The 27,886-nt window shown below is 43.4% G+C and overlaps 1 protein-coding gene across 1 annotated transcript in view; it reads right to left on the bottom strand.

Annotated features, from left to right (window-relative positions):
* Positions 1-10,820: 10,820 nt before the first annotated feature.
* Positions 10,821-27,886, bottom strand: part of SRBD1 (S1 RNA binding domain 1) — a 170,669-nt gene continuing 153,603 nt past the window's right edge. Inside the window, exons 20-21 of the mRNA XM_083433000.1 lie at positions 16,876-17,060; positions 10,821-12,717 (exon numbers count right to left, since the gene is read on the bottom strand). Coding sequence (XP_083289126.1) covers positions 12,428-12,717; positions 16,876-17,060 — 475 coding nt within the window. The 3' untranslated portion in view covers positions 10,821-12,427. The remainder of the gene's footprint in view (positions 12,718-16,875; positions 17,061-27,886) is intronic.

The raw sequence follows: 27,886 nt of genomic DNA, 5'->3' as shown, positions 1-27,886 counted from the left end.
GCTGGCCACATGACCCGGAAGGGTCTCCGGACAGCACTGGCCCCGGGCCTCTTGAGTGAGATGGGCGCACAACCCTAGAGTCTGTCAAGACTGGCCCGTATGAGCAGGGGTACCTTTACAGCTTTGCAAACTGGAGAAACTGATGTGGACACTACAAACATTCCCTCACAAGCTATTCTATATTGCCTATAGAAGAATGCTTCCTGGAACAGGAAGTTACACTGACTGGATGCTCCCCTGCTTGTGCCCACTCTAGGGAAATAAGGAATGTTGCATTTGACTGTACCAATGGATTACATCCCACACTCATGGGTGCCATGTTGTTGTTGTTGTTGTTGTTAATAATAATAATAATAATTTATTTATGCCTCACCCACCTGGCTGGGTTTCCCCAGCCACTCTGGGCGGCTTCTAGCAGAATATTAAAATACAATGATTCATCAAATATAAAAGCTTCCTTGAACAGGGCTGCCTTCAGATGTCTTCAAAAGTCAAATAGTTGTTTATTTCCTTAACATCTGATTTGAGGGCATTCCACAGGGTGGGTGCCACTACCAAGTAGGCCCTCTGCCTGGTTCTGTCAGTCTACCCTGACCGGTGGGGGTTCTACAGGGTTTCAGACAGGGATTGTTCCCAGTTCTAGCTGGGGATTGAACCTGAGGCCGCTTGGTAACTCACTGCACTTGGTGGCAAGAGCCGGGAAGGGCTATAAGGTCAGCATTTCCCATTGGCTCTTTGCCACAGCAACACGCTTCCTGCCTTGCTGTGTTTGGCTTCTTGCTTCCTGATCCTTGGACCTTGACTTCTTGACTCCTTGCTTCTCGGCCCTCAGACCCTTGACTTCATGACTCCCTGCTTCCTGACCCTCAGACCCCTGGCTTCTGGACTTTTGTTCCTGCTCCCACCCCGCCATCTTGCCCCCAGTCCTGACGTCCTCAGCTGGAACTTCGATCGCCCATATACACATGTGGCCAGCATGACTAAACTGCTTCTGGCGCAATGGGACACCGTGATGAGAGCCAGAGCGCACGGAAACACTGTTTACCTTCCCGCCACAGCAGTACCTATTTATTTGCGCTGATATGCTTTCGAACTGCTAGGTTGGCATGAGTTGGGACAGAGCAATGGGAGTCACCCTGCTGCGTGGATCTGAACCACCGACCTTCCAATCGGCAAGCCCGAAAGGCTCGGTGGTTTAGACCACAGCACCACCCGATAGCCCTGTATGCATTGGTATATTTATATTGCTGCCATTTAGTACATGGAACTGTTTTCAGGGGAGTGGTGGAGCATCTGCTCTGGGTGCAGAAGGTCCCAGGCTTGACCCTCAGCATCTCCAGGCAGGGAAGAGACCCCTCCTTGCAATGCTAGAGAGCTGCTGTCAGTCACCGCAGACAATACTGAGCTGGGTGTGTCCCGCTTCCCCCTCCAACCCCCAATTTCAGTGCCTCCACATGCTTCATGGATTGGCTGCTCTGTCTCTCATTCAGATCCTATTTGTTCTTCAACGGGTGGTTTTATCCTCTTAACGGCATACTAAATCATTGCCGGGGATGGCGAGCACCAGGCAAATTGATAGAAGCTGTCTGAAATTGCCCGAAGACAGGAATAAAACCAAACCAAATGGCTACTTTCAACTCATGGCTTACATCAGACGGAGTCAGGAATGCAGGTGCCATCCTGTTTGGTCAAAGGCATAGTGGGGGTTGGGTTCCTCCTCCCCCATGTGCCCAACTTCAAAAGGAAAATAAATCTTTGAAAGGTGTTCTTCTCCCCTCTGCCAAACTTGTCCACTGGGACAGCGAGAGATAGCTGGGAGTTCTGACTTCTGATTTTTCACTGGAAGGGGATGCGTATAAGGGAGGTTCCATTTAGGGGGCACCTTCCTGGGTCTTAGACCAAATGTGCTCATTCCTCAAGAGCATCTTTTTGCTTTGAAGGCACTGGCTCTGTGTTGGGGAAGCATTGAATTAAGGTGGATGCTGTTAAATTTATTACCCGCCCTTCATCAACAGGTCCCCAGGTGGGTTACAACGATTTAAAATTTAGAATTTAATAAAGGCACTCCCCCATTTATGCACATTCAAGGCATGCATGGCCAGACACATGTAAGGTAAAGGTAAAGGGACCCCTGACCATTAGGTCCAGTCGTGACCGACTCTGGGGTTGTGGCGCTCATCTCGCTTTATTGGCTGAGGGAGCCGGCGTACAGCTTCCGGGTCATGTGGCCAGCATGACTAAGCCGCTTCTGGCGAACTAGAGCAGTGCATGGAAACGCCATTTACCTTCCCGCCGGAGCGGTACCTATTTATCTACTTGCGCTTTGACGTGCTTTCGAACTGCTAGGTTGGCAGGAGCAGGGACCAAATAACGAGAGCTCACCCCGTCACGGGGATTCGAACCGCTGACCTTCTGATCGGCAAGTCCTAGGCTCTGTGGTTTAACCCACAGCGCCACAGCGCCGCAAACCTGGAAGTGGCCCAAAGAGGGGCAAAAGCGGCCCTAAAAGAGTGCAAAAATGGCATCTTGCAATCCCACAATCCTTTGCAAGTGCAATCCCAGGAGCCCTTGCACTGACCTTTGAGGCCTGTGGAGAGTCGGAGTTTGAGCAAGGACATTTGGAGGGAGCGATGGTGATGTTGTCAGGCTTTTTCCATGGTGTTCCCAATATACGCGACTTTAGTTAAGCGTGTGGTACCTTGGAATGTAACCCAAGCATAAATGGGGAGTTGCCTGTACAGTTAATAAACGGACTGTCACAGAGTGGATGAAATTTAAAGAATATTTAGCCCAATATTGTAATATAAGATAATTAAGAAGATACTTGAAAGAATTAAACAGGCCTAGGATTATAATGTGAATGTTGTTTAGTAAGATGGATTTAAGACAATGAGAAAAGAGATGAAGATAGTAAATGGAAGGAACTGATTGTAATGGAAAGAATGTTTGGGAGAACTGTTACAAGGGAACATAATGAAATTCAGTTAGGGGGCATTTGATGAAGTCACGTAATAATGGAATTTAAAATGAATATAAGAAAGAATATGTTGTTTTTGGTTTTTGGTTTTTTGTAGTATTGTAGTGTGTGCTTTGTATGTTTTATTCGTTATAGGTGTAAAAAATCAATAAAATTTTTACATCTAATAAACAGACAGTCACACACATCTCAGGTGCCAAAGTCCAGAGTAAACAGGTGCATCTTCCGTATTCTCTGAAAGCTGTGTGATGAGGTTGACAGGTGCACCTCTCTTGAGAGACAGCTCGACAGCATAGAGGCGGGCATGGAGAATCCCCTCTCCGGGGCCAACACCACCACCCCTGAGCTTCTGAAGGTGGTGGAGCCACCAAGAGGGCCTCCTCTGCTGATCTTAACTGCAAGGGGGGGGGGGTCTGTAGGGAGGAGTCAGTCTTTCAGCTATTTGGACCTACGCCGTTTAGGGCTTTGAACGCTAACGCGAGCAATTTAAATTGTGCCCTGAAATGAACTGGCAGTCAATGCAGCTGTTTTAGAACATGGTTCATCATCAACCTTTTTATTCGACCGTCAGTCAGAAAAAGGAACATGTCAGTACACAGTTAAAACATTGAAAAAGATTTTTATAACTTAGCCAACACTAAAATGGGCTAAACAGATAGCCCCATATCAATACAGTCAATTATAGTCTTACGACGCTTAAAAGCTAAAAAAAGAAATTTGGCCACCAAGGAAGGTATAGCTCTAGTGACATTATTCAGCAAGGGTAATACCTGGTTTTCTCCAGGTAGGAAGCTAAATTGACATAGAAGTGGGTCTATAAAATTTTGTCTAAGCTCTGCATAAGAAGGACAAGTCAAGAGAATGTGTTCGGTGGACTCAACCACACCCATGGCACAATGACAGGTTCTCTGGGCGTATGGTACTTTAGAACATGGTTTGTGTAAGTTCTAAAGGCAACCGCATCCGGTAACGTGGCTGCTGCCTTTTGGACAAGTTGAAGTTTCCGAGTCGTCTCTCAGGGCAGCCCCATATAAAATGCACTGCAGTAATCCAGTCCGGATGCTAAAAACATAGAGTACGGTGGCCATCTCTGTCCAACAGGGGTCATAGCTGGTGAATGAGTCATAGCTGCAGATAGGCACTCCTAGTCTCTAAAGCCAGCTGGGCCTCAAGTGATGATGCTGGATCCCAGGGTATCCCAAGCTGTGAATCTGCTCATTCCAAGAAAGGGCAATCCCATCCAGAGGGTATCAATAGGGTAACAATGGCTACCAGTAATAGTGGCTTTACTGTATATTTTCTCCAACATCAGAAGCAATTTGCGTCCCCCTGGGTACCAAGTGCTGAGGAACGACACTGAGAGATGGTTCTTGTCCTCATGTTCTGCTTCTGGGCTTCTCAGAGACATCTAGTTGGCCATTGATGGAGGGGTGTGTGTGGAATGACAGGAGACAGGACTAGAAAAGCCTTTGGTCTAAGCTGAGAGGCTCTTCAAATGTTCATATGTTCAGAAGGTAAGCATTTATTAAGTATGAAACAGCCAATGCTCTCAAAGCGCACATTTATTTTGTCACAGGGAGCCGAATTTTCTATCACTGAAGCAGGGATATTTCCTTCCAACAAGGAAAAAGCATTGTTGTTTTTTCCAAATCCAGACCACAAGGGACCACACAATGGAAGGAGCTCCCAGCGCTTATTGGAAAAGCATCTGGTGCAATTGCTCCTGAAGCCTTAAAGCAGGAAGGGAAAGCACAGGCACACGAGCGACTGTAATAGTCAAACTATGATGTCAGGAACCCAAAACCACAATGTCTAAAGAGGAAATTGATAGTGAAGAGAATAGAAATTTCCCATTTCCAAACCTTAAGCCAGCATGGAAAAACAAGATGTCTGCTTTGGAGGGTTTGGTGCAGAGAGAAGGGGGGCATTGCCAGGGGGTGGGTGACATAAATCATTTTCTGAAGCTCTGAGGTCTATTTTTATGACTAACAATGTTTGCTAGGAGAGGAAATGCAGGAAGTTCTCAGGTGAGGGATGTCAGCAAAGCTTGTCATGCTTAGGTCTGGGGGTGCCCTTCTAGGGTTTGTAAACATGCCTCAGAAAAAGAGCTCCCAGGCTCTGCTCCAGCTCAATTAAAATCTCCCCTCCTGGTGTTCCCAACAGCCTACCTCCATCATCCATGCTCCTTCCCACCAGTTCTCCAAACACCATCATTCTTAAAGACTTACATGGTAGCAGCATTTGGAGGCAAGGCCTTCTTGGAGAAAACATCTTTTTAAAAATAAATTCCTACTTTATTTAGAGTTCAACAATAACAAAAAACCCCGCAGCAACTACTACATCAGTTCATTACAATTGACCAACTTTAACAATAAATGGACAATAATTGAAAAATTACAAAACATTACTTTTAACTTACTTGAGTTTTCATATTTAAGTTTTATCTCTTTATCCCTTTCTTAGCAGGTCAAAGAGGAAAAGACCAAAGAAAGAGGTACAAAAGAAGAAACAGAAAAGGGGAAAACAATAGAGAGAAAAGAAGGAAGAAGAAAACAAAACAAAATTAACAAATTTGACTTCCGATTAGACTTCTGTTATTATTTCTACTATTTTTTCACACACAGTTCCAAATTGTTGTATTGCTTTCTTTGTTTTCCTCAGATACCAAAAAAATATATATATTTGTTATTTTACAAGGATCATTATATTTCTGCCAGGAGAGGAGAAAACATCTACTTTGCACCAAAATGACCTCTCTGGGCCGCAAGCCTGAACAGTGCATATGGGGGTTCTGGCTGCTCAGACGACAAGACCCCCTTCTCACTGATGTGGTCCAAAGGAAATACATTTTCATGTGGCCCAGGCAATATATTTGGCACCAGCTTGGCTGCAGGAGTTGCTGGAAGTGTACAAGGCGCCATCCAACCCTTTTAGGGACTCCACTCTGGATAAGGTTATCCCTTAGCCTTTTGTTCTCCCGCAAGGCAGCAGAGGTTTCGGATGGGAGTTTTCCTTCTGAATGGACTACCTTCCCAAGTTGACAAAATTACAAGATTTTTGAGGGCAAAATTACATGGTGTGAAAATATTGGCTGGGTTCTAACCAGGGCTTTTCTTCAGGCAGAACTTACCAAAACTCAGTTCTGGCACCTCTCAGGTGGGTGCTATTGCTATTATAAGAGAACAAGGGTGAGTTCATGGTGAGTTCTGCCACCTCTTTTTCTAGCACTGGTTCTAATGTGCTAATGTGTGCTAATGTAACTACGGTAGTTTCTGCATGGAGGTTTCACCATCAGATTTCTAAATAAGTAAAATCAGGATGTGCTTAGGATGAATTAATTAGGTTAGAGGTCAGGGAGAAAAACAAGTTGCATGTTCTTATACTGGTAAGGTAAAAGGTAAAGGACCCCTGAAGTCCAGTCCAAGGCGACTATGGGGTTGCAGCGCTCATCTCGCTTTCAGGCCGAGGGAGCCGGCGTTTGTCCACAGAGAGCTTTCCGGGTCATGTGACCAGCAGGACTAAACCACTTCTGGCGCAATGGGACATCATGACGGAAAACAGAGCACATGGAAACGCCTTTTACCTTCCCACCGCAATGGTAAAAACAAATTTTAACATATTCAAGAAACTCAAATTACATTTTACATACTCAATATACTACGACTTCCCTTTCTGGTTTAGAGTGTATTATTTTTGTTCTGCATATAGTTTTGTATCCCTTCTATGATAAAATAATTTCTTAATCTGTACTTAGTCTCTTAGTCCTTATTTGTATTTACTATTTGTATTTGTCCATTGTAAGTGTATTACTCAAATCTTGCAAGTGAGCTCATTTCAATGTATTGTTTCTGTATATATATCTTAAAAGGTTCCCAATCCTTTTTGAAGTCATTATTGTCGTTATCTTTAAGTCTCTCAGTTAGCTTCTCCATTTCCACGTATTCCATTAACTTTTCTTACCATTGTTCTTTTGTTGGTATTTCATCGCTTTTCCATCTTTGAGCTAATAGCATTCTCACAATGGTACCTATTTATCTACTTGCACTAGTGTGCTTTCGATCTGCTAGGTTGCCAGGAACTGGGACAGAGCAACAGGAGCTCACCCCGTTGCACAGATTCGAACCGCTGACCTTCTGACCGGCAAGCCCAAGAGGCTCAGTGGTTTAGACCACAGCGCTACCTGCGTCCCTCTTATACTGGTACACACAGCCAGTGAGACTCTCTAATTTGACAACAGTAAATTCAAATGACGTCTTTGCCGAAGGTACTGGAACAAGTCCCTGTGAGGAAACATTTGGGTCTTTTCAGTTCAGAAAAAAGGTAAGGGGGAACATAATGGACATGTATAAAATTCTGCATGGTGTTGATAAGGTGAACAGAGAATGTCTACATTCTTGGTTTTTCAGAAAGCTTAAAGTTCCACATTCTCCACCCCTCCCACTGTAGTCCCATGGAGAAGTCCCATATGCCCAGTCCGGATTAAAGATTGCAAAGTACGGGGGCCAGCAGCTGCCAAGGTGGAGTCCCTTAATTTCCAACGGCTTCCTTCCCATGCACAGCACATTTTCAAATAAAGCAAAGGCTGGAAGTTATAAACACTGACTTCACCGTGGCTACTTTTCGCATCTTGCCAGGACAGGCTGCAATTTGGCCACGTGAAGTCAGAAAGTGCTTTTAGCAGCTGTAGCTAATTAGGCAGCAGAATCAAAGGCAAATCCAAGAGACTGTGCACAGTCAACTGAGGTGGCGTTGTGGATATAGGCTGTCTAGTGAAAATGATATTGTATTGCCGAGGTCATCACAAATGCACATTATCCCTCTCCCCTCCCCGGGGTTCTTTGTTGTCTGAATTTAGCTCCAGCCAGCTTGTCTTCAGCCAACCGATGATCTCATTCGAGGAAGGAAAGAGGCTCAGCAACGATAACAGCAGGTGATGTCAAGGAGTGTTAAATGTGCTGTCCCTTACGGTCACAATATCTGTCCCAGATGGAAGGAGTGAGTGAGTTTGCCCCGATAAAATTAGCTGTCGCCCAGAAGCTGGATGAAGCTCCAACCACCACTAATGGCAGCCCCACAACCTCACGGCCTCTCCCCAGTGGTGCTTCGCTATGTGTCGCACAATGTCACGGTGCACCAAGTTTTCCCACCACTGCAAGAAGTAGGTGGTGAAACAGGGATAGGAAATGACATCATGAGATATATTTAGTGACACTAGGCACTGCAAGGTGAGAAAGAAGAGATGAAGGGCTAGTATTTTCACAATTTGTGCTTCGTGTTCAGGATTCTAATTGATCAGATGGTATGGGGATTGAGAAGGAATTATTAGCACCCTGCAACTAGCTGGAAGGGCCATGGTGGCATTTATTTATTTTTATTTACTTTTTTCGCTCTATAAGACGCACCAGACCCTAAGACGCACCTAGTTTTTGGAGGAGGAAAACAAGAAAAAAATATTCTGAATCCCAGAAGCCAGAACAGCAAGAGGGATCACTGCGCAGTGAAAGCAGCAATCCCTCTCACTGTTCTGGCTTCTGGGATAGCTGCACAGCCTGCATTCGCTCCATAAGATGCACACACATTTTCCCTTACTTTTTAGGAGGGAAAAAGTGAGTCTTATAGAGCAAATAATATGGTATTTCACAAGGTTTATATGCCTCTTGGTTGTAGGGAAAACTCAACACAATTTGATAGAGCATCAGCTTTGCATTCAGAAGGCTCCAGGTTCAATCTTCAGCATCCACAGGTAGGGCTGGGAGTGCTTCCTGTCTGAAACCCAATCACTTGCTGCCAATCATAGTGTAGACAATACTGAGCCTGTCTGGCTCAGTGTAAGACAGCATCTTCCTTTAGTTTTCCTCCACTGTGTCCAGGAAACAACAGCACAGTATGCTGGCAATAGAGGAAGCTGACCCTCCGGCTCCAATAGTCCCTCTACACCAGGGTTTCCCAAACTTGGGTCTCCAGCTGTTGTTGGACTACAATTCCCATCATCCCTAGCTAGCAGGACCAGTAGTCAGGGATGATGGGAATTGTAGTTCAAAACCAGCTGGAGGCCCAAGTTTGGGAAACCTTGCTCTACACAGACTGTTTTTTTTTCCAAGATATCAGATAGGAGATGTTTCCAGCTCAACCTGGAAACTTTTTTTGCATGCAAAGGATGAGATCTTCCAGTGAAGAGCTGCAACCCTTTGCACACTTGCCTGGGAGTAAGCCCCAAACGTGCTTCAGAGTCAACTTGCACAAGACTGAAGTGTTAAAGACAAAGCCATTATTTTATGGCAGAAGCCAATTTTGTTTCCTGCAAAGCACAAGAAGATGGCTTTATCAAGATAAATGCTGTTTCAGACACCTTTCTTCCAATAGCTCCAATAAGGTAAAGGTAAAGGGACCCTGACCATTAGGTCCAGTTGTGGCCGACTCTGGGGTTGCGGCGCTCATCTCGCTTTATTGGCCGAGGGAGCTGGCGTACAGCTTCCGGGTCATGTGGCCAGCATGACTAAGCTGCTTCTGGTGAACCAGAGCAGTGCACGGAAACGCTGTTTACCTTCCCGCCGGAGTGGTACCTATTTATCTACTTGTACTCTGACGTGCTTTCGAACTGCTAGGTGGGCAGGAGCAGGGACAAGCAACGGGAGCTCACCCTGTCGCGGGGATTCGAACCGCCGACCTTCTGATCGGCAAGTCCTAGGCTCTGTGGCTTAACCCACAGCGCCACCCGCATCCCTTATAGCTCCAATAAACCGATGCCTAAATATTAAAATATCACTGGCAGATCAAAGGGCAACTATTTCTTCCAAGTTTATCACACGTTCAGATAGCCTCACCGATCAAACTCCCAAAACTTATCAGAAGTTCTTCCTGAACTTCTTTTTACTAATCTTCTATGGTGGAGGGAAGAGGAAGGGTTAAGTCTACCGACTGAAGACATAGTCTAGCTCTGACGGAAACAGTTGTTAATTTTGCATCCATTATGGAATAAACATATCAAATTAAGGATTCTGAGATGAGAAGTTAATCATCTGGGTAATGCTCCAAACACACATTTCTTTGTTGTGTTTATATAAAGGTTTTATTGCCTGGTATAAATTACACAGAACTCACCTGTCTTCTTATGAAGCAGATCATGTGTTCTCAGGTGCAGTTTTCCATTAGCTGTGAAAGGGCAAAGGACTAGCAGAACCAGTTCTTTTATTAATCTTCAGCACTGGCAGTATGTTTTTCACACTATCCCGCTAATCATGACTGCAACCCTAATCTAAATAGCGTATCCCAAAAAATATATGTAGGGTGGAGAGCGAGACATAATTTATACCGCTTTTCCTGCGGCACAGATTTTGGCAGCCATCCCAGTTCATTTAGAAATTTATTTCCACGAGACAAAGTGCTCAAAACAAGTCTCCCTACTACTTAGAAGCCATTTTATTGCACCTTGCTAAAGCCACAGAGGTGTGTGCACGTGTTACGTAAAGGAGGAGTTAAGCGCTGCCTTTTGATGAGCTTGCATGAATGAAAGGCTTATTGATTATTTGGCTGTCTCGTCTGATAAGTAGGCTGTGCCTTGTGAAAGCACCTGCAGGCCTGCCCTGACTTTCTCCCAGAGGCAGCCTTCTCAACGTAGCCATCTGGCAAAGCTGGCCATCTAGAGATGGTGCAATGGTTAGAGCGTTGAACCTGGTCGCCATGTCTCAGCCTAACCTACTTCACAGGGCTATTGTGAGGATGAAACAGGGAGGAGAACTAGGTACACGCCAGGTTGAGCTCCTTGGAAGAAAAATGTGCTATATAAATGAAACAAACAAATTGCTGAAACAGATGGAGGGAAACACTCAAGCAAAGAATAAAGTTGATTTTTTTTTTTAATAAAAAGATTTTCAAAAGACATCATTGGACAAAGTTTCTCGTCTTGATGAAAACATTTCCATGTTGTTTATCAACAAAGTAAATTTAAAAATAATTATTATATCCTGCAGCTAAAAATATATACCAAAAAAATCTGCATTTGTTGGTTACAAATCCCAGTTCAATAGGATGGCACTGCAGTTCCTACAATTATCCCGGATTTAGACAACCTTCCTTTCACATAACTTCTTTTTTTTAATTTTAAACTAGCAACCACCCACCCCCTGACATCTTAGAAACAGATCCAGGAAACATTCTTTTTTGAAGCTGAACAGAAGATAGCAATTTAATCTGCAACAAACCAAGCAAGCCGTTGCTTGGAGCGTACATTTATTTTAGGACTCACCTTACTTCCCAGAGGAATCCCAAGTTTAATAGGTTTTTGTTCAAGTCTAGAACAAGTGCTCACTCTGAAGCCACCAAAGCAGCCTACCCAGGAATAAACCTCTGCCAGGGTTGTACGACTTTATGTGTTTATATCGGGGTGTGGAACCTTTTTGGCCCCATGGAACTAATCTTTTATCAGGACCAGCCATGTGGGCCAAATTTGACAGGTGGGCAGGATAACCCCCTGCCAATCACACGATGTCATTGCAGCATCACATGATATCGTGGGTGAGAGCTAGGATGGCCTTTTGATTATGAGTAGAAAAGTGAGGTTGGCTTGGGGAGCAGAAAAGTGTGGGCGATGGGGAGCGAGACTTAATAAGCCTTCCTAACAGAATTGCCAAGTGGAAAAGTGGGGCCTGCCGACCAGCTTCTGGAGCTCAATACATTCCATACATCTAAGGCAGGCTTCCTCGGACTCAGCCCTCCAGATGTTTTGAGACTACAATTCCCATCATCCCTGACCACTGGTCCTGCTAGCTAGGGATCATGGAAGTTGTAGGCCAAAAACATCTGGAGAACCAAGTTTGAGGAAGCCTGATCTACGGCCTGTTCAATTGTTCCAGCATTGTATTTCTGTCGGTCTCCGCAAGGAAAGACATGCAAGTACAGGACAGGAAAGGTAGATGAAATCGTTAGAAATCAATAATTTCTGCATCTAAACATGAACCGGCAGTTTTAAATTGCTAGATTTAGTAATTTTTCCTCCGCTGGAGAAACTAAGACTCAGTTCAGACATTTAGTGGGCCCCCACAGAATCATGTCTTGGAATTCAAAAGCCATTTGGATTTTTCACAGTTTTTTACTGCCTCGTACAAACTGCAGTAGCCACTTATATAGCCTCCCACATAATGAATCAGGGATGGCCCTCCAGATGTCGAACTACGATTCCCATCATCTCTGGCTGCTGTCCATGCCACCTGAGATGGACCGGAGCTGGAGTCTAACCACATCTGGAGGGCCACAGGTTGCTCAACCCTGCCACAAATCTTAGCATTGTTTCATACAGTCGGGAGTCTCTGTGCAAATTTCTGGCCAGATTCTGAGCTTCTAGACTCCCCAACGCAGTCTAGGCTGCCGACAGCCTGAATTGGTCCTTGTTTTTCAGCTGCGCTCTGCTCATCATGATAAGATGGTAGCCCTTGAAAAGTGCCAACAAACTGCTCACAATACACGTATAAGGTCCAGTGTTATTCTGGATCGTGGAATGTCAATTTCACGTACTCTGACTTCAACTTTTTCTCCCGGGCCCAGGCCAAGACTCCTCCTTTTCTTTTCTTTGGAAAGCTTGTCTTCGGTTACGTTCCGAATGGGAATCAATCCCGCTCTACCAACGCCGATGTCAACAAAGACTCCAAAGAGAGTAGCATTCACAACTCTTCCTGTCAGGACAGTTCCAACTTTTAAGTCTTCAAGACAAACGATGCTCCTCTTGAAATCAGGTTTATCAAAATCTGTGAGGTAAAGAGGAAACATTTTTTAAAAAGTTATTCAGGTAAGGTGCATGGAGGGCAATCTGCAGATGGCCATGTGCTTGATGATGATGATGATAATCGCAATAATTTTATTATTCATATGCCACCCACCTGACTAGGTTGCCCCAGCCACTCTGAGCAGCTTCTGACAGACTTAGAAAATATACTCAGCATCTCTGTTAAGGACAATGTTTCTTAGGCAATTTTTACTTGAACTTGATGGGGTGTTTTGTTTTGTTTTTAAGTTAATAGTCAGCAGGACAGGGTAAGCTGACCGGTACCATGAAATGGAATTAATTCTTTTTGTAACCTTTTGCCCCACCATGCTCCAGACTGGAGTCACCACCTCTCACATCTGTTACCTGCAATGGGAGGCAAGCCACCATACCAAAAGAAGATTTCCTTCCAATATGAATACTAGGCACCCTGGGGTGGTTTCAGGGGTGAGTTTAGGGCAGTGTGAGTGTTGCAGTCTGAGGCAAAACCACAGTAGACTATTGTTTTGCTAAAACCTGTATTTGCTGCTCAAAGTGTTTCACGCTGTATGTTAAACCTGGCATCAAAAAACTATCTGGAACTTGGAAAAAACGGGAGCAGTTTGGTCATCCAGGCATACAGCTCTTGTTTGTTCAAGCGTGTGTGCGTGTACACACACACTCCTGCTTACAGATGGTTCATAATACAGCTGTATAATCATAATTATAATTTTAATTATATTTCAGTGCTTGTGGTCTACATAAACAGGCAGTTCTCCTAAAGCACTCTGGTGACATTATAAACCAATGGAACACACATCTATTCATACCCCCCAAAATTCAGAGCTGGTTGGCTGCTGCCATGGCTGCACAGTCTGTACATCTCCAAAACAGAAGGTTCCTTAGGGTTGAAGTCCTCAACAAACCTCCTAGGGAGTAAGCTTCATTCAACACCTCTTAACTTTTTGGTATATATACATGGGGGTTTTATTAGCCGCAGCACACATATTAAAGCCCTGGACAAAATCCTGTTGCTTTAGTGAATGGGGAATTGTAGCATCAAGTCCTTCAGTTTAAGAAACATTATTATAAAGGACAATGGGAATGCACAACAGATATCCAAAAGGGCTCGTTCAAGTGTTGGCATAGGTTTAGAATGTACTAGGATGGCAACACCCAATGTAAAAATACTGGGAAAGCAGCGCTAGAGGTGACACAATCAAAGATGAAACAGTTTCATATGATTCCAAAAGAAGCAGAATATTACCCTCTGACACAAGAGTGATTTCTGTATAATGAATGAATACCTGATGAATATTACTGTTTTATGTATTGTGTAAAAAAAAAGAATGATGATGATGGGGTTTTTTTTGGAAGCCCAGACATTTTAAAGTCAGCCATGTAAAATATAACCCAGACTTTCTTGGTCCTCAAGACACTATCCAGCCTCATTAGAAAAAACTTCGCTTGATTGCCGAGCCAAAAGACTATTGTGGTAGTTAACACATAACTAATTAAAAGCTACAACTGTGTTATATGTTGCAACTTAACAGAGGGGCAGCAAACAGAGCTTCCCAGAATAATTCACTGCTGGAGACCATAAATAAGCATGGCAGAATCCAGAATAAGGTGCTCCCTAGTTCTAAAGTAGTAAGGTTGCCTTCTCCCAAGCTAGGGTCCTCTCAGTGTTGGACTATAACTCCCCCTAAGATGGGGGCCCCCAGAAATGAGGGCAGAGAATGCTCAGAGGGCTTGGAATGCTGACTCACTGTTGGAGTAAATCTTGAAAGTTGGGGAGGGAAATGGATGGAATGGAGTATTCTGGAACTGGGCACAGGTGACTGGGACATAGCTGTCAACTTTCAGATTTGAAAATAAGGGATCAGCAGCCTCGAAAATAAGGGATCAGCAGCCTCACCTGTCCTGGGGACAGTCTATGGGATATCTAACAATGCGAGATAGCAGCGGGAAGCAGCAGGAAACAGCGCTGGAATAAGACTGTAGACCACAAGCTTGACAGTTATGGACTGGGATGTTAAACCGTGCAACATTCTGTTGCAGGTCCCACCTGTACAGCACAATAACACTGCGTTTTTAAGGTGTTGCTCTCAGTGTAAATGGTATTTCAGAATCACATTTGGAGACTTAGGCACACATTAATCTGCACATTCAGATAAGTCACATGGTACAAGGGCACAATTTCAGACTCCAGGATTAGGGTGTCACGTTTCAAAACCTCCCTTGACATGGGGGCCTAACTCATCCACGATGGGATTCCAACCAAGCCCTCGCCCTTCTGCAAGAAGGGTATTTCTCTTTCTTTTCCAAAACAGTACAATCCCAATAACTGTACATCATGTGATTTCACGGTTCCAACTGTATGCTACTTTGAGGAAATGCAGAACTTTGCTTGAGACTCCCTTTGTTCAGTTTCACCAAGTGCTTGTTATTTTTAGACCGCAATTTTATGCATCTCCCAACACACTGTCACTGTGGGTTTAGCAGCGACATGTTCAAATTTCCCAGCAGAAAAAAACCCCAACTCAAATCCTAAGTCTTGGAATCAAAAGTGATGCTCAAAACATGTATTTATTTTTAAATACAAGGTGGTGGCGTCACCTGAAATCAGTGGGAATGTTTCTAATATTTTTGGAAAGCTTTGTGGAAGAAAGGCGGGGAAGGAGACCCTATATAGTCAAGGGTAGCCGTAGACTGCATGACATCAAAGTTTCCAGCGAAGGAATGAACTTAATTACTCAACTCCCAAACAGTTAAGCTTCTTGCAATATTACACTACGCAGTGCAGGCACTTTCCAGTGTTTTTCTCCCCCCAAAATAAAAATAACAAAACCCCTAAACCCTAAGTAAATAGTGTTTAATGGTTGTAGCGGAGATGGGCTTAGGCAGCAACTCAAGAGCCACTTATATATATTTTACAAACTGCTCTTAAAAAACAACAAAAAGCGATTCCTGGCACGTCCGAGAGCCACAGCATCCCCTACCCCTGATTTGCTCCAAATATATGATCAGCTGTTAAACATTTGCACATGAAAAAGGTTGCAGTTTTGCTCAGTCCATTGCCTAATTAAAACATAGGCTTCAAGACCATATGCTTTATTCCCCATTAGTTTTATTAGTTCTCTTCACTGATGCTGGCAGCCCAAAACGTTTTTACTTTCTTATGTTCGGCTAAGCAGATAATTGAGTGTTTTAAAAATATATGGCTTTTACATAATTATGCACAATTGCTTCTGAACTGTGTTATTGGTGCCTAAATATATACCATGGCAACAGGAGTTCCATTATAAGGGAGTTTGGTGGGCTTGCTATTTTTCTGAGGTGCACGGCAGGGGGAATGACAGACAGAAATTGGGTACGTGGGGTTTTTTATTTAAAAAAGTTTTACTAGTTTCATTGGGTTGGATCCAGACTTCCCGTGAGCAGAGTTTAACTCATGGGACACCCTACCAGAGGCAGGAAGAAGACAATTTTCACTGATTCCTCCTTTCCCCCTCAGCTCTCAATGCTACCTTCCAGGCTGCACCAGAAAGTCCCCAGAGCATTCTGGGGGGCACAGTGGTCTTTCCGTGGATCCAACCCACTGTTTCCCTGTTCTTCAGAGTGCATGCTTCACTCTTTATTTCCTAAACAGATAGCTGTCCACTGTAGGAAAGATCTAAGCTCCTAACCTTCAGGAAACATGCAGCCCAGCCTGCCCACAAAAACAGAAAGTTACATTTGTGAACAGCACAAATCACTTGCATCTCAGTCTCACGTTTTCTGCATTATTCAAGCAGGGAAAAGGGAGAAGATTTACAATCCATCATCAAAGAAGGTTGGACCACTAGAGCTGGCCCAAGCAGGTTAGGGATCGATAAACTCATCCTGTGTGGAAGCATACTAAAGCACTCTGATTTGTGAGATCTGTCCTCCTAGGGCTTTCAAGGATCATGATTTAGAGGCAGGATTCAAATTACTTAATTACAAAACTAACACATGCTACCCAACCCACAGAGTAACACAATGCTTTCTTGCCCCGGACAACTTAAGGGGAGTTGTCCGCTCCATCCATCCATCCATCCATCTAAACACGACACTGGCTTAATAAATAAGAACACAAGCAGACAAAACTGGAAACTGCAGATGCCTTCAAATCTCTTACCTTGTCGGATGTCAAAGCCTTCTGGTTGAGTTAGCCCATCGATTATTATTTGCAGTGTTTGCCCCGTTGTATTCAACTTTTTTGCAGTTCCTTCCAGCCCTTCATTTTTAATTATCACATCCACATTTTGCTTCATGGCTGACTTTCCAATATCGCTGAGGCTTCCTCCAATGAGCGTTAAAAACCTTATACGTAAACATTAAAAATAACGGAAAGCAAAGCAAATATTCTATAGATTAGAAACTTTGTGAAGTTCATAATGTTTCAAGCCTGGGGTGCATAGAAATATATTCAACCCCCCCTCTCAATTTGGATGTCATATTTGTGGTGCCCCCAAAACTCCACACCCAGTGCGACCACATTGGTCATACTCCCCTAGGTGCACCTCTGGGTGGGCAAGCTGACCACCTGCCTATCACCCAACACAGTGGTGATCACTGGGACTTCAAAGTACCACATAGGCCTTGCACAGAGCCCTGCCTGTGTTTTGAAGTGCTATTGACCCAGGGCTGGCCCAAGATGCACCTGACATGAACCACAAAATGGCCGCCAGGAAAGAAGGGGTGAGCGAAGATCTACATCAGGACAAAGGGGGAAATTAAGAACTTCATTGTGAACAAGGGTGCGAAGAGACCAGCAGTGCCTCCTATTCACCAAGAGGCTGCTGTAGATGCAGCATGGGGAGGGGGCTGCTGAGGAGATGACAGATCCCACCTCCAAGGAGCATGCTGTTGCTACCACTGAGGCATCATCACCATCACCATCATTGGTGATTGCTTAGAAGCCAGATCTGCTGCCCCTGTGGAACTTGCCGCCTGAGGCAGTCACCTCACCTTGCGCCTCATGGGTGGGCCGGCCCTGTGCTGATCGGCAGACATGAAGTAACATCCTATAAGCTGACAGGTGGTGACTCCAAGCCTGCTTTTTACAGGACCTGGAATGCCTATTCCTACATACAGCTAACTGAGGAAAAAAGCATGGATTTAGGGCCTCTTTTGCCATGACAAAAATCCACTCTGCTGTGCTGTAAACTGGAAAAGTGGGGAGGGGAATTTAATTAAAAAACCCCAACCAGTTTTTGCTTAGGTGGGAAGGAGAGCATTGATTGGTTCAGAATGACGCAGGAAGATTCAGTGTACCAGACTTCCCCAAACCTGGTGCCTCTGGAGCAAACCCTATACATCGTATCTCATTAGCACTTTGCAAGACCATAAGAATCCCAGATTTTGAGGGTGTATCCCACAGCAGAAGAGGATGGGAAAGTCTCTTGCTTGAACAGAACTGCAGCACTGGATACAACCCTATATATCTATGCATACATTTTCAACATTAACAGCTTGCAAGACTATAAGAATTCTAGCAACATCTTAACAACTTCCTGTTCACCCCAGAATTATAAATGAAAAGCTATCTTCAAAGAAACAATGCCATTTTCTTGCTCCCTCATAGAGCCTTGTTCAGTCAAGGGAAAGCACTCATTTCCATGTCAACAGTGTCCTTAGTGATTACAGATGTATCCCCCCCCCCCTTAAAAGAGAGGCTGTTTAATCTGGTTACATATTTCATAGATCATTTTCACCCAAATAAACGTGCTTGGAGGGCACTTGGAACAGAAATCAATATTAAACAGACAGCTCCATCTCAGCCGTAATGCATATTGACCATCTCTATTTTTAAATGTCATTGCTAAGAACAAAGTGAAATGCTTTTGCGTGTAGAAAAACGTCCTCAAATTTACTGCAAGGTCACGGAAAATGGAGCCAGAATAAATGGGTATTACATGTTAAAAGAAAGGAAGAAAAGCAGACTTTGTCACAGGCAACTTCCTCGTCTCCCTAACTCCATTTGGCTTGTGTTGGACTGAACAAAACACACTGGCACACTACATTCAACACTAGATTGTTAATGGACAACTGTCGAAATACTAGATATTTATTCTGATATATGGGAAGCAGGAGGGATGGGTATATTGGACTTGACAATGTTAGGATGCCTGTGATAGTTTGTATGTTTATCCAATGCTGCTTTGTTGGTTTTGAATTTTGGTTTTTTTATGTTTAACACACATATTGAACAACAACTTCCAGTTGGCTATATTTGGAAAGCATGCTATAGGGCCTTCAATAAATAACCAACCCTTCTCCAAGTATTGCCTTTTATTTGTGTCTGTAATAACTGAGGGGGTGCTTGCTAATGACAAATTGCAATTAACTGTTTATTGACCACTCGTATCAACACCAAATGCACATATTTTAGGAGTATTTATTTTTTTAAAAAACCCTACATTGATTAGTATTTAAAGCTAGCTGTAAATAAACATGCACTAAGCTTTGGACAAAAAAGTAAACATATACACAAAAGTTAACAAAGGAAAAATAAACATATACGCATTTCAGCAGATGGAGATAAATGCAGCAAACCCTCTTTCTCTTCCCCTCTTTAAGAAAATGCCAACTGACATTAAGACCAATGTTCAATATGTAAATGCAAATTAATGGAGAGAAGGTCTGAAATATATAACGAACATTCGTATTCCACTTCTTAGCCTATGCCAATGGATGCTATATTCACATTCAGGTTACTTTAACATCCAACAATGATGTTTTACATCAGGGGTGTAATGAATTTTACACGAGGGGTGCCTAACCTGCAGTCCTAAAGGTGTTGCTGGGTTACAGATCCCAGCTTCCTTAACCATTGGTCATGCTGGCTTGGACTAATAGCAGCTGGAGTCCCACTACATCTGGTGGGCCACAGGTTAGCCACCCCTGTTTTAGACACTTCTAGGACAAGCCTATGGATGTCTATTTAGAAGTAAGGCCCATCAAGTTAAATGGGGCTTCTTTCATTTATATCAAACCTTTCCTCCAAGGAGCTCAAGGTAGGAAATATAGTTCTCATTTTCTCCTCACAAGAACCCTATGAGGTAGGCTATGCTTGAGAGATAGTGACTGGTCTGAGGCCTCCCAATTTACTTCATGGCTATGTGGGAATTTGAACCCTGGGCTCCAAGGCTGTTGTCCAACACTGTACTACAAAACACGGGCTTACTCCAGGTAAGTGGGTATACGACTGCAGCCTTCCAAGGTTTAACTGGAGCTATCAATGTTCACAAGTCAAAATTCATCATATTTTGGACACTCACTGTAACATATATATTGAGATTGGTTTTCATACTTCATTGAGTTGCCCACGTTCTTAGTGAATTCGTTTCAGTTTAGATCTTAAAATGAAAGGCCAATTCAGGTTATAATATTTTTAATGGTGGGTTTTTTAGAAATGGAATATCCACTGGAATGGATGGAAATGATAATTTCCAGAGACGTTTCTGAAGGTTAAAGATCTGCCAGCAATGACCATGTCTGATGCAGAAAATAGGCAAACGATTCTTGCAGTGTACACATCTGAATGCAATTACTACCACACATGCAGCTGAAATGTTAGTAAATGCAAACAACTAAGCACAATCTAAAACTTTAGTTCAATACACAGTTTCTAAAACCTTGTTTTCGAAGAGCTATCCAAAGCACAACGTTGTTCTACTGCAGTGAATTGACCACCCAGTAACAGGGAGAAGGCAAATTCCTTTAGCTGCATTCAAAGCTGTCCAAGTGGACTCTTGTTCCACCAGGTAAGTCTGAGTATGGGGGCTTTCCCACCCCTTCTTCCCTGCTGCGGTCCCTATGAACAAGAAAAGCCTTCTTTGGGGCAGAGGAGACTCTCACAGAAGGTCTAGGGTATGGCACAAGGAGCTGGCGTGGGATGGAGGATTACCTCAAATATGGCAGATGTAGCTTGAACAAGCAAAACTCTTGCCAGCTGCCACCACCCAAGTTTTGGTTATTCTTCCCTCCAAATGCAGTGCCCCAGCGCAACGTACCCCATCTTTTCAAGAGGGTCTCTCAGTCCCCAGGAGAGGGTTTACATGAGTCATAATTATGTTTGCACAAGAAGTTAAGGAGACAGATGGCATATCATCTGAGTGCATCTACGAATTAGAAATTTTGCAGTTACCAATTAGCCAGACAACCAAAACAACACAGAATTAACAAACTGAACATGTACTTTCTCCCTCACCCAGTTAAAAAGAATAACAGATGTAAACTTGGAAACTCATGAGCTAATGACTGCAACATTGAGTGATATACAGTGGTACCTTGGTTCCTGAACGGCTTGGCTCCTGAACAAATCGGCTACCGAACACCGCAAACCAGGAAGTGAGTGTTCCAGTTTGCGAACGTTTTTCGGAAGCCGAATGTCCAATGTGGCTTCCGCTTGAGTGCAGGAAGCTCCTGCAGCCAATTGGAAGCTGTGCCTTGGTTTTCAAATGGTTTTGGGAGTTGAACGGACTCCCGGAACAGATTAAGTTTGAGAACCAAGGTACCACTGTATGCTTTGACAATATGAAGCTTTGAATCAACAAGAATGCTTTGCTTATTACTGAGTTGTACCCAATGGTGCTCCTCTGGTGGCAGAAGGCTCTTTGATCCAGGGGAAAGGGGGAAGAAAGCTATTTTTGCATGCACGTCCTTCCCCCATGCAGCCCCCATCTCTCTTCTATCCCTGCAAATCTGCTCAAGAGAGGGTTTGGAGATAATTTGGAACAGCATGCTAGGGGCTGCAAGGGCGAATCAGGGAAAGCAGCCTCCCTCCCTGTTCTGCTGATCAAAGATTACAAGCGGAACCACTGGATCCAACCAGTATTTATATTGAACCATACATAGGTATGGCGCTGCCCCAAGGAGCCCATAACAGAGAAGAAGAAGAAGAAGAGGAGGAGTTTGGATTTGATATCCTGCCTTTCACTCCCTTTTAAGGAGTCTCAAAGCGGCTAACGTTCTCCTTTCCCTTTCTCCCCCACAACAAACACTCTGTGAGGTGAGTGGGGCTGAGAGACTTCAAAGAAATGTGACTGGCCCAAGGTCACCCAGCAGCTGCATGTGGAGGAGCGGAGACGCGAACTCGGTTCCCCAGATTACAAGACTACCACTCTTAACCACTACACCACGGAAAATGCAAAGGAAATGGAAGGAAATGAAGGGAGGGATAAAACGGGTGAAGTATGGCTGCGACCATACTTTGAACTCAGGATGAAAGGGAGAAACGTGCTAAGAGGAAGGCACACTTGGTAAACCCTCACCGTGATCAACTCCTACCCGGAACCCTATGTCCCCACTGTGGAAGGATGTCTAGATCCAGAATTGGCCTCCACAGTCACTTACAGACTCACTTTTAAAACCATGTTTATGGAAGGCAATCTTACTCAGCTACGAGTGATCACCAAAGAAGAAGACTATTCCTTAGGATATAGTGGAGAACAGTGGCATGGGAAGAGAAGGAAATACTCCAACCAGATTAACTGGTATTAATGGCACTTGGAGCTGTGCAAGTTACAAAAGGAGATTCCCATATGTGCAGTGCTAAATACTACGTATTTTTTTTAATAAAAAAAGCAGCTATGGCACAAGACCCCTAAAATATCAATCTGCATGAAATATAATCCATAAACCAGATGTTGCAATTTTGCCACATAATATACATAATCTGCTTAACATCCTGTCTTAATGAGCATTTTCTCTGGGATTTTCTTTTGGCAAACATTTACATCTAATTAATGAAAACCACCTTACCCAGTAGACTAATGCAATGCAGCGAAGAAGAAAATTATATTACTCTACCAAGATCCCCAAACAGGGAGCTGGGGTCCATTACCTCACTGTAATTTCTAAACGTTCCCCTGGTTTTTCCAGTGCAATTCTTTTGCAATACACACACTCTGAAACTGGATAGTTTGCCCATGCTGTATTAATTGTCATAGGAAGATCTGCCATTGCAGCCTGCTTTTTACATACAGACTTCCTTCGTAATTTTAATATACAATCCTAAGATTCCAGGAAAATATACTGCCTTGAAAGTGCTTATGCAGAAATCTTTGCTTACAAAAAAAAAGGTTTTTAAGTTCCAGAAAGATTTGTATTACAGACACTTAAAAAACATTAATATGCTTTATTAGAATTCAGAACTATATTAAGTTTCCACAGTGGGAAAGTATTAATACATTTTGATCATCTAAACACAGTCAAATAGACCACAATATGTTTGCTGCATATTTTTTTTCAATACATTTAAGGTAAAAGGATTATATTCTGCCTGTTGAAAATATAACTACTATTTTAGATTCCTCTGCAAGCTTCTCGCCCCTCTTTTCAGGTCTTCCTAATTCAACCACAGAAAGTGCCTGCAGATCAAAGCTGGGTAGAACAAGTCACCACTTGGGAGCAATTCTGTTTAAAACCTAAATTTTAATATAAAGATGCTTGGGCTTTAAAGCAGTAAAATCTGATTCAAGGGGGGGGGGGCACAGCAGTTTTGAGTATTTGGTGGGCTTTTGAAACTTCCAACAGTTCTCAGTCTTTAAAACTGGTCTTTTTTGGTATGCAGTACATGTATTACATGCGTATTTTTATAGTGGATTTATAGCTCCCAAAGATTTATCATGGAGAAGGCTGAATCGCATTTTGTACTTGTTAAGAGTCAAAGTTTTTGCACCCCCTTCCTCGTACCGCTTTGTGCCGCACATTTAAAGGAAAGGCCTGTCGATCTGTGCTGGAGTGGATCCTCCCCATGTAAAAGGGTGCCAGGTTTCATATCCAGAAAGGGCTATGAATTGCCTCTTTTGTGACCCTGGAGAGCTAATGTTAGTTAAAGTAGAGAATTCTGAACTCAGTGGCTCAGTGGTGTGTCTCAGTATAGGGCAGCTTTCTGTATTCTTTCCTTAACATCAAACAATAGCCTGGTGACCTACGCACAAATATTCCACGCGAACCATTGTTGGCTAATGAACATCAGTGAAATTTGGACACCAATGATACACAGTGGACGCTCTGGTTGCGAATGTGATCCGTGAGGGATGCACATTCACAACCCACAGTGTTCGCAACCTGCAGTGGTGAGTCTGCACACACGCGGGTTGTAATTTGGCGCTTTTGCGCATGTGTGACTGCCAAAACCCAGAAGTAACCCGTTCTGGCACTTCCAGGTTTCGGCAGTCCGCAACCCAAAAAAACGCAGCCTGAACCGTCTGTAACCCGAGGTATTACTGAAATGTCACATAATGACTACAATCTACAGAACTGGATTGCACGCACAGAGGACATTAAATCAAATATATGTCCTCCTCTTAAGTGTGTGTGTATGTTTATTTAAATTGACCTCACTTGTTGTTAGTCTCAATTGCCTTCACTGGCATCAGCATGAAGCAGGATCTCACTGATTGTGTCAACTCACACGATGCATATTAATGAAGTTGAGAAACATGGTCATGCCAGACAATAAGAATTGCTCAGACTTGAGTTAATGCACATTACATACAAATACAGTTGAGTCAGATCCTATTTTTAAAGTATTTTATGTATTTGGCAATTATTAAATGGATATAACGTTTTCCTCTGAGATGTCTGCTGCAGTGATCTCACATGAAAATTCTAAATATTGCACTCCTGCTGGAATTACAGTTTAGATACAAACAAACAAAAGCTATGCGGGGAGAAATTGTTAGAAAAATAGATTTCTTGTGCAAATCCCACTGAAAATAATGGCTATTGCACAGCAGAAAATGTATTTATCTCCCTCCCTCCTTCAAGAGGACTAATTCTAGTGTTAGCCCCAAGAAGATGACATTGTAGATCCCATTTTAAATTGGAGCTAGCCAGCTGCACTGGCCCCTAACAAGTGACAGACACATGAACTCTGAAAAACGTTTCGGAGGTCACATACTAAAGGTCACATACTAAAAGTGAGGTCGTCTATGCGGGAATCTTAATGAACTGTTGTGAACCAGATATGGATGTTTAAGATGGCAAGTAACACTTTTTGGGAACCTAGCATGCATGTATGAGAAGAGCAAGCTGGTTCATTCGCAAACAAGGCTACTTGTTTGCATCCGATTAAATGAGACCACATTAAACGATTCCAACATTAAGGGGAAGAAACCCACTACGGTTGCCGATACAAATGCAATTTACACTTTAACGTTGGTTGCATATAGTGAAAGTTACAAAGACTTGATAGTTGTAAGTGACAAGGAAGGCATAGAAGTTGTTCATCTCTGTCGTCTGGGCTTAAATAGTGGCTGAGGACTGGTTAGGCTGCAATCCCAACCACAAATATTCATGAGTAGAATATATGGAAAACAACAAGCCTTGGGGCAAAACTATGCATGATGTTCAATACATCTTTGCTTTTACTGTGTGTGTGTGTGTGTAGCGTGACTTGCATCAGATGGGAGGAGCCCCTGAAAAGAAAAAGGGATCAGAGGTGGCATGGGGGGAGAATTGTTACCCTTTCCTCCATGGCCTAGAACAGCATTGGCTTTTTTGCTACTGCATCACACTGTTGACTCATGTTAAGCTTGTGGTTCACTAAGACCCCCAGATCCTTTTCACATTTAAGAATGACATTGCCTAGAAATCAATAAGGTTACAGCGTCTGCATTTTCAGGCTACCAGACAGTTTAAAATATATATATAGAAAGAGGTATCCAAGACCACTTTCAAGTGCCTTTTAATTAGCGCTTTCACAGACTAGGGATTCTCTATTTATTCAGCATTCATCCTAATTTGTTTGCCCAGATATTGGCTATTTAACTCGCATGCTTCCCAATGCGTCAAAGCAAGAGTTCCCCCACACTTTCTGGTGCATATCCCTGTCCCTTTCCTTACTGCAAAAAGACAAGACACTTTGGGGGAAGTTGCGCAAGAGCACCAAATCAACTTGAATTGTGCTGCCCAAATTTGCTGGTGTGTAACTGAATCCCAACCCAAAATAGCAACAGCCTGGAATAGCCCTCGATACGCGGTTGTGTGTGTCTGTGAGGAAGCGGGTGCCCTTTATTGAGCTTCTGAAAGCCTCATTCCTCAAGGCAGGCTTTCTGTTGAATATGGACTAACTAGGGAGTTTGGAAAAGTGTAACTAGAATGTTGAAACGGTAGCTCTGCTAGCGTTAGTACCAGATGTCTACTGAGCTACACAAAAGTGGACTTAGTTTCTAGTTAGAAGTGGATTTTGCTCTCTTTGCTTAATCTTAGTGCCTACGCCATTTACACTACTCTGAATCCTTGTAAACCGAAAGGTATGGGAAAGGGGTTTTTTTTGGGGGGGGGGGTGAGGGGAGGCGTAATCTATTGACCAGGTATAGGCTGCTTGCCAGACGTCAGAAAATTCCTAGTTGGCTGTTTCCCAGGCTCCTATTGACCCAGGGCACATCAGAAACACAGCGGGTGTTGGCAATGAGATACTTTTAGGATTATGGTGGATACGTTAGTGGAAAGGCTTTTACCCACCCTTTCTGATATAGTTAAAATGCCATGCCCATAATGATGTGTCAGGAAATAAGGGGAACAAATGGTTTCTTAAGGAAACATGCAGCACAATCGTGAGTATATTTACTCAGAAGTAAACACATTTGCTTAAGGGGGAAACTCCCCATAGGCACTAATGAGGGATCCCAATACAAATAGTAGCTTCAGAAAAGATTTTCTCCCAATGCAACTACTAGTTCTGGGGTGGCCAACTCCCAAGAGACTGTGATCTGCTCACAGAATTAAAAACTGCCAGTGATCTACCGCCTTTTGGGGGGTTCATGTCAAAATTGTTGACATTTTTTAGAAGGGAGGAGAGATCCTTGTTTTGGGGGGGAGGAGGAAAGCCCCATTTTTTGGGGGGTGCAAAGTTGTTGAGCTGATTTTTGGGTGGAGGGGGAACAGCTTTCCACCCTAAATAAGAATTTATCATAAAAAGATGTACAAATAAAGTGGAAAAGAACTGGAATTCAAAACAACAGCAGCAATAATATCCCCAACCTACCTGACTAGATAGGGATGCATATCAACAAAAAAACATGAGTATTGATTCTTTCCTTTTCTTTTGCCTCCAACTGACATTCTAACATTCTGTGCCTCCATTGTTCTCAACCATAGACTTACCTTATAGACTTGCACAGTCTGCCTGACTTCTGATTTCTTTAGACCCTTTTTATTTTGCCTCTCTCTATAGCCTCAGCTACCACCAGCATAGGTTCTTATCAGGCAATTTTGGGCTTCTCATTAAAATGTGTGTTGTTGTTTTTTTAAATTCACTTCAGTTGAGCATGGGACTCTTAATCTTCGAGTCCCGTGTTGGGCAAAAGATGCCTTCATTGAATTGTGTTGGTCCCAGCTCTACAATTCTATGCTTCTATGTACCGAAGAAGTACTTCACGTATGAGGAATCAGGTGGCCCAGATTCTCTTCGAAATGGATAGGCACTCAGCCATAAGAGTTCGCTGTTACTAGGAATAAGCTACAAAGCCCAAAATATTGCTTGTCAAACTAATGAGTGTTTTGCCAGATTAAAAATAAAAAAGGAGCTTTTAAAGCCTCATGATGTTATAGATTCAGTATACTGGGCTATGTGATCTTCAGTGAATGACGTACTAGCATACGGCCTTAAAATACCTCTCCTAACTCTTTCATTTCCAGCTTAAGAGTAAAGAGCTGCTGCAGGCAACAGAATATCAGGGCGGCCTTCTTACACCCAACAGGGATTGTGTGCTTGCTTCAGCACAAATAAACGTGGCAATATCCAGCGGCATTAACACTCCACTTTATTTCCTCATAATTGGTTATAAAGAGTTCTGCACCTACTGCTAGCATCATAAAAGCATAATTTGCAAAGGAAATGTAAACATATGACTGGAAAGAAAAGGGAAGTAATAGAGAACTGCCATTAGGCAGACATTTCATTTGCAAATCCTTGTACATTACTTATTCTGCTTTTATCCTGTTCTTCCTTAGAAGGAGATCTGGGTGGCTTGCACAGTCCCTCGCTGCCCTCTTACATCTTCCCAACAACCAGGCAAGGTAGCTTGTGCTGAGAGCTGGTGACTGGCCCAAGATCACATGGGAAGTCTAGCTGTTTTGCCCGGCTCCACCCACTTTTGCTTTTGGCCCCTTCCACACTTGACGTATGGGCC

This window comes from Podarcis tiliguerta, assembly GCF_965153285.1.
Source record: "Podarcis tiliguerta genome assembly, chromosome: 3".
NCBI lineage: Eukaryota > Metazoa > Chordata > Lepidosauria > Squamata > Lacertidae > Podarcis > Podarcis tiliguerta.
The sequence above is the reverse complement of the archived record's forward strand: the minus strand, read 5'-3'. Positions and strand labels throughout refer to the sequence as shown.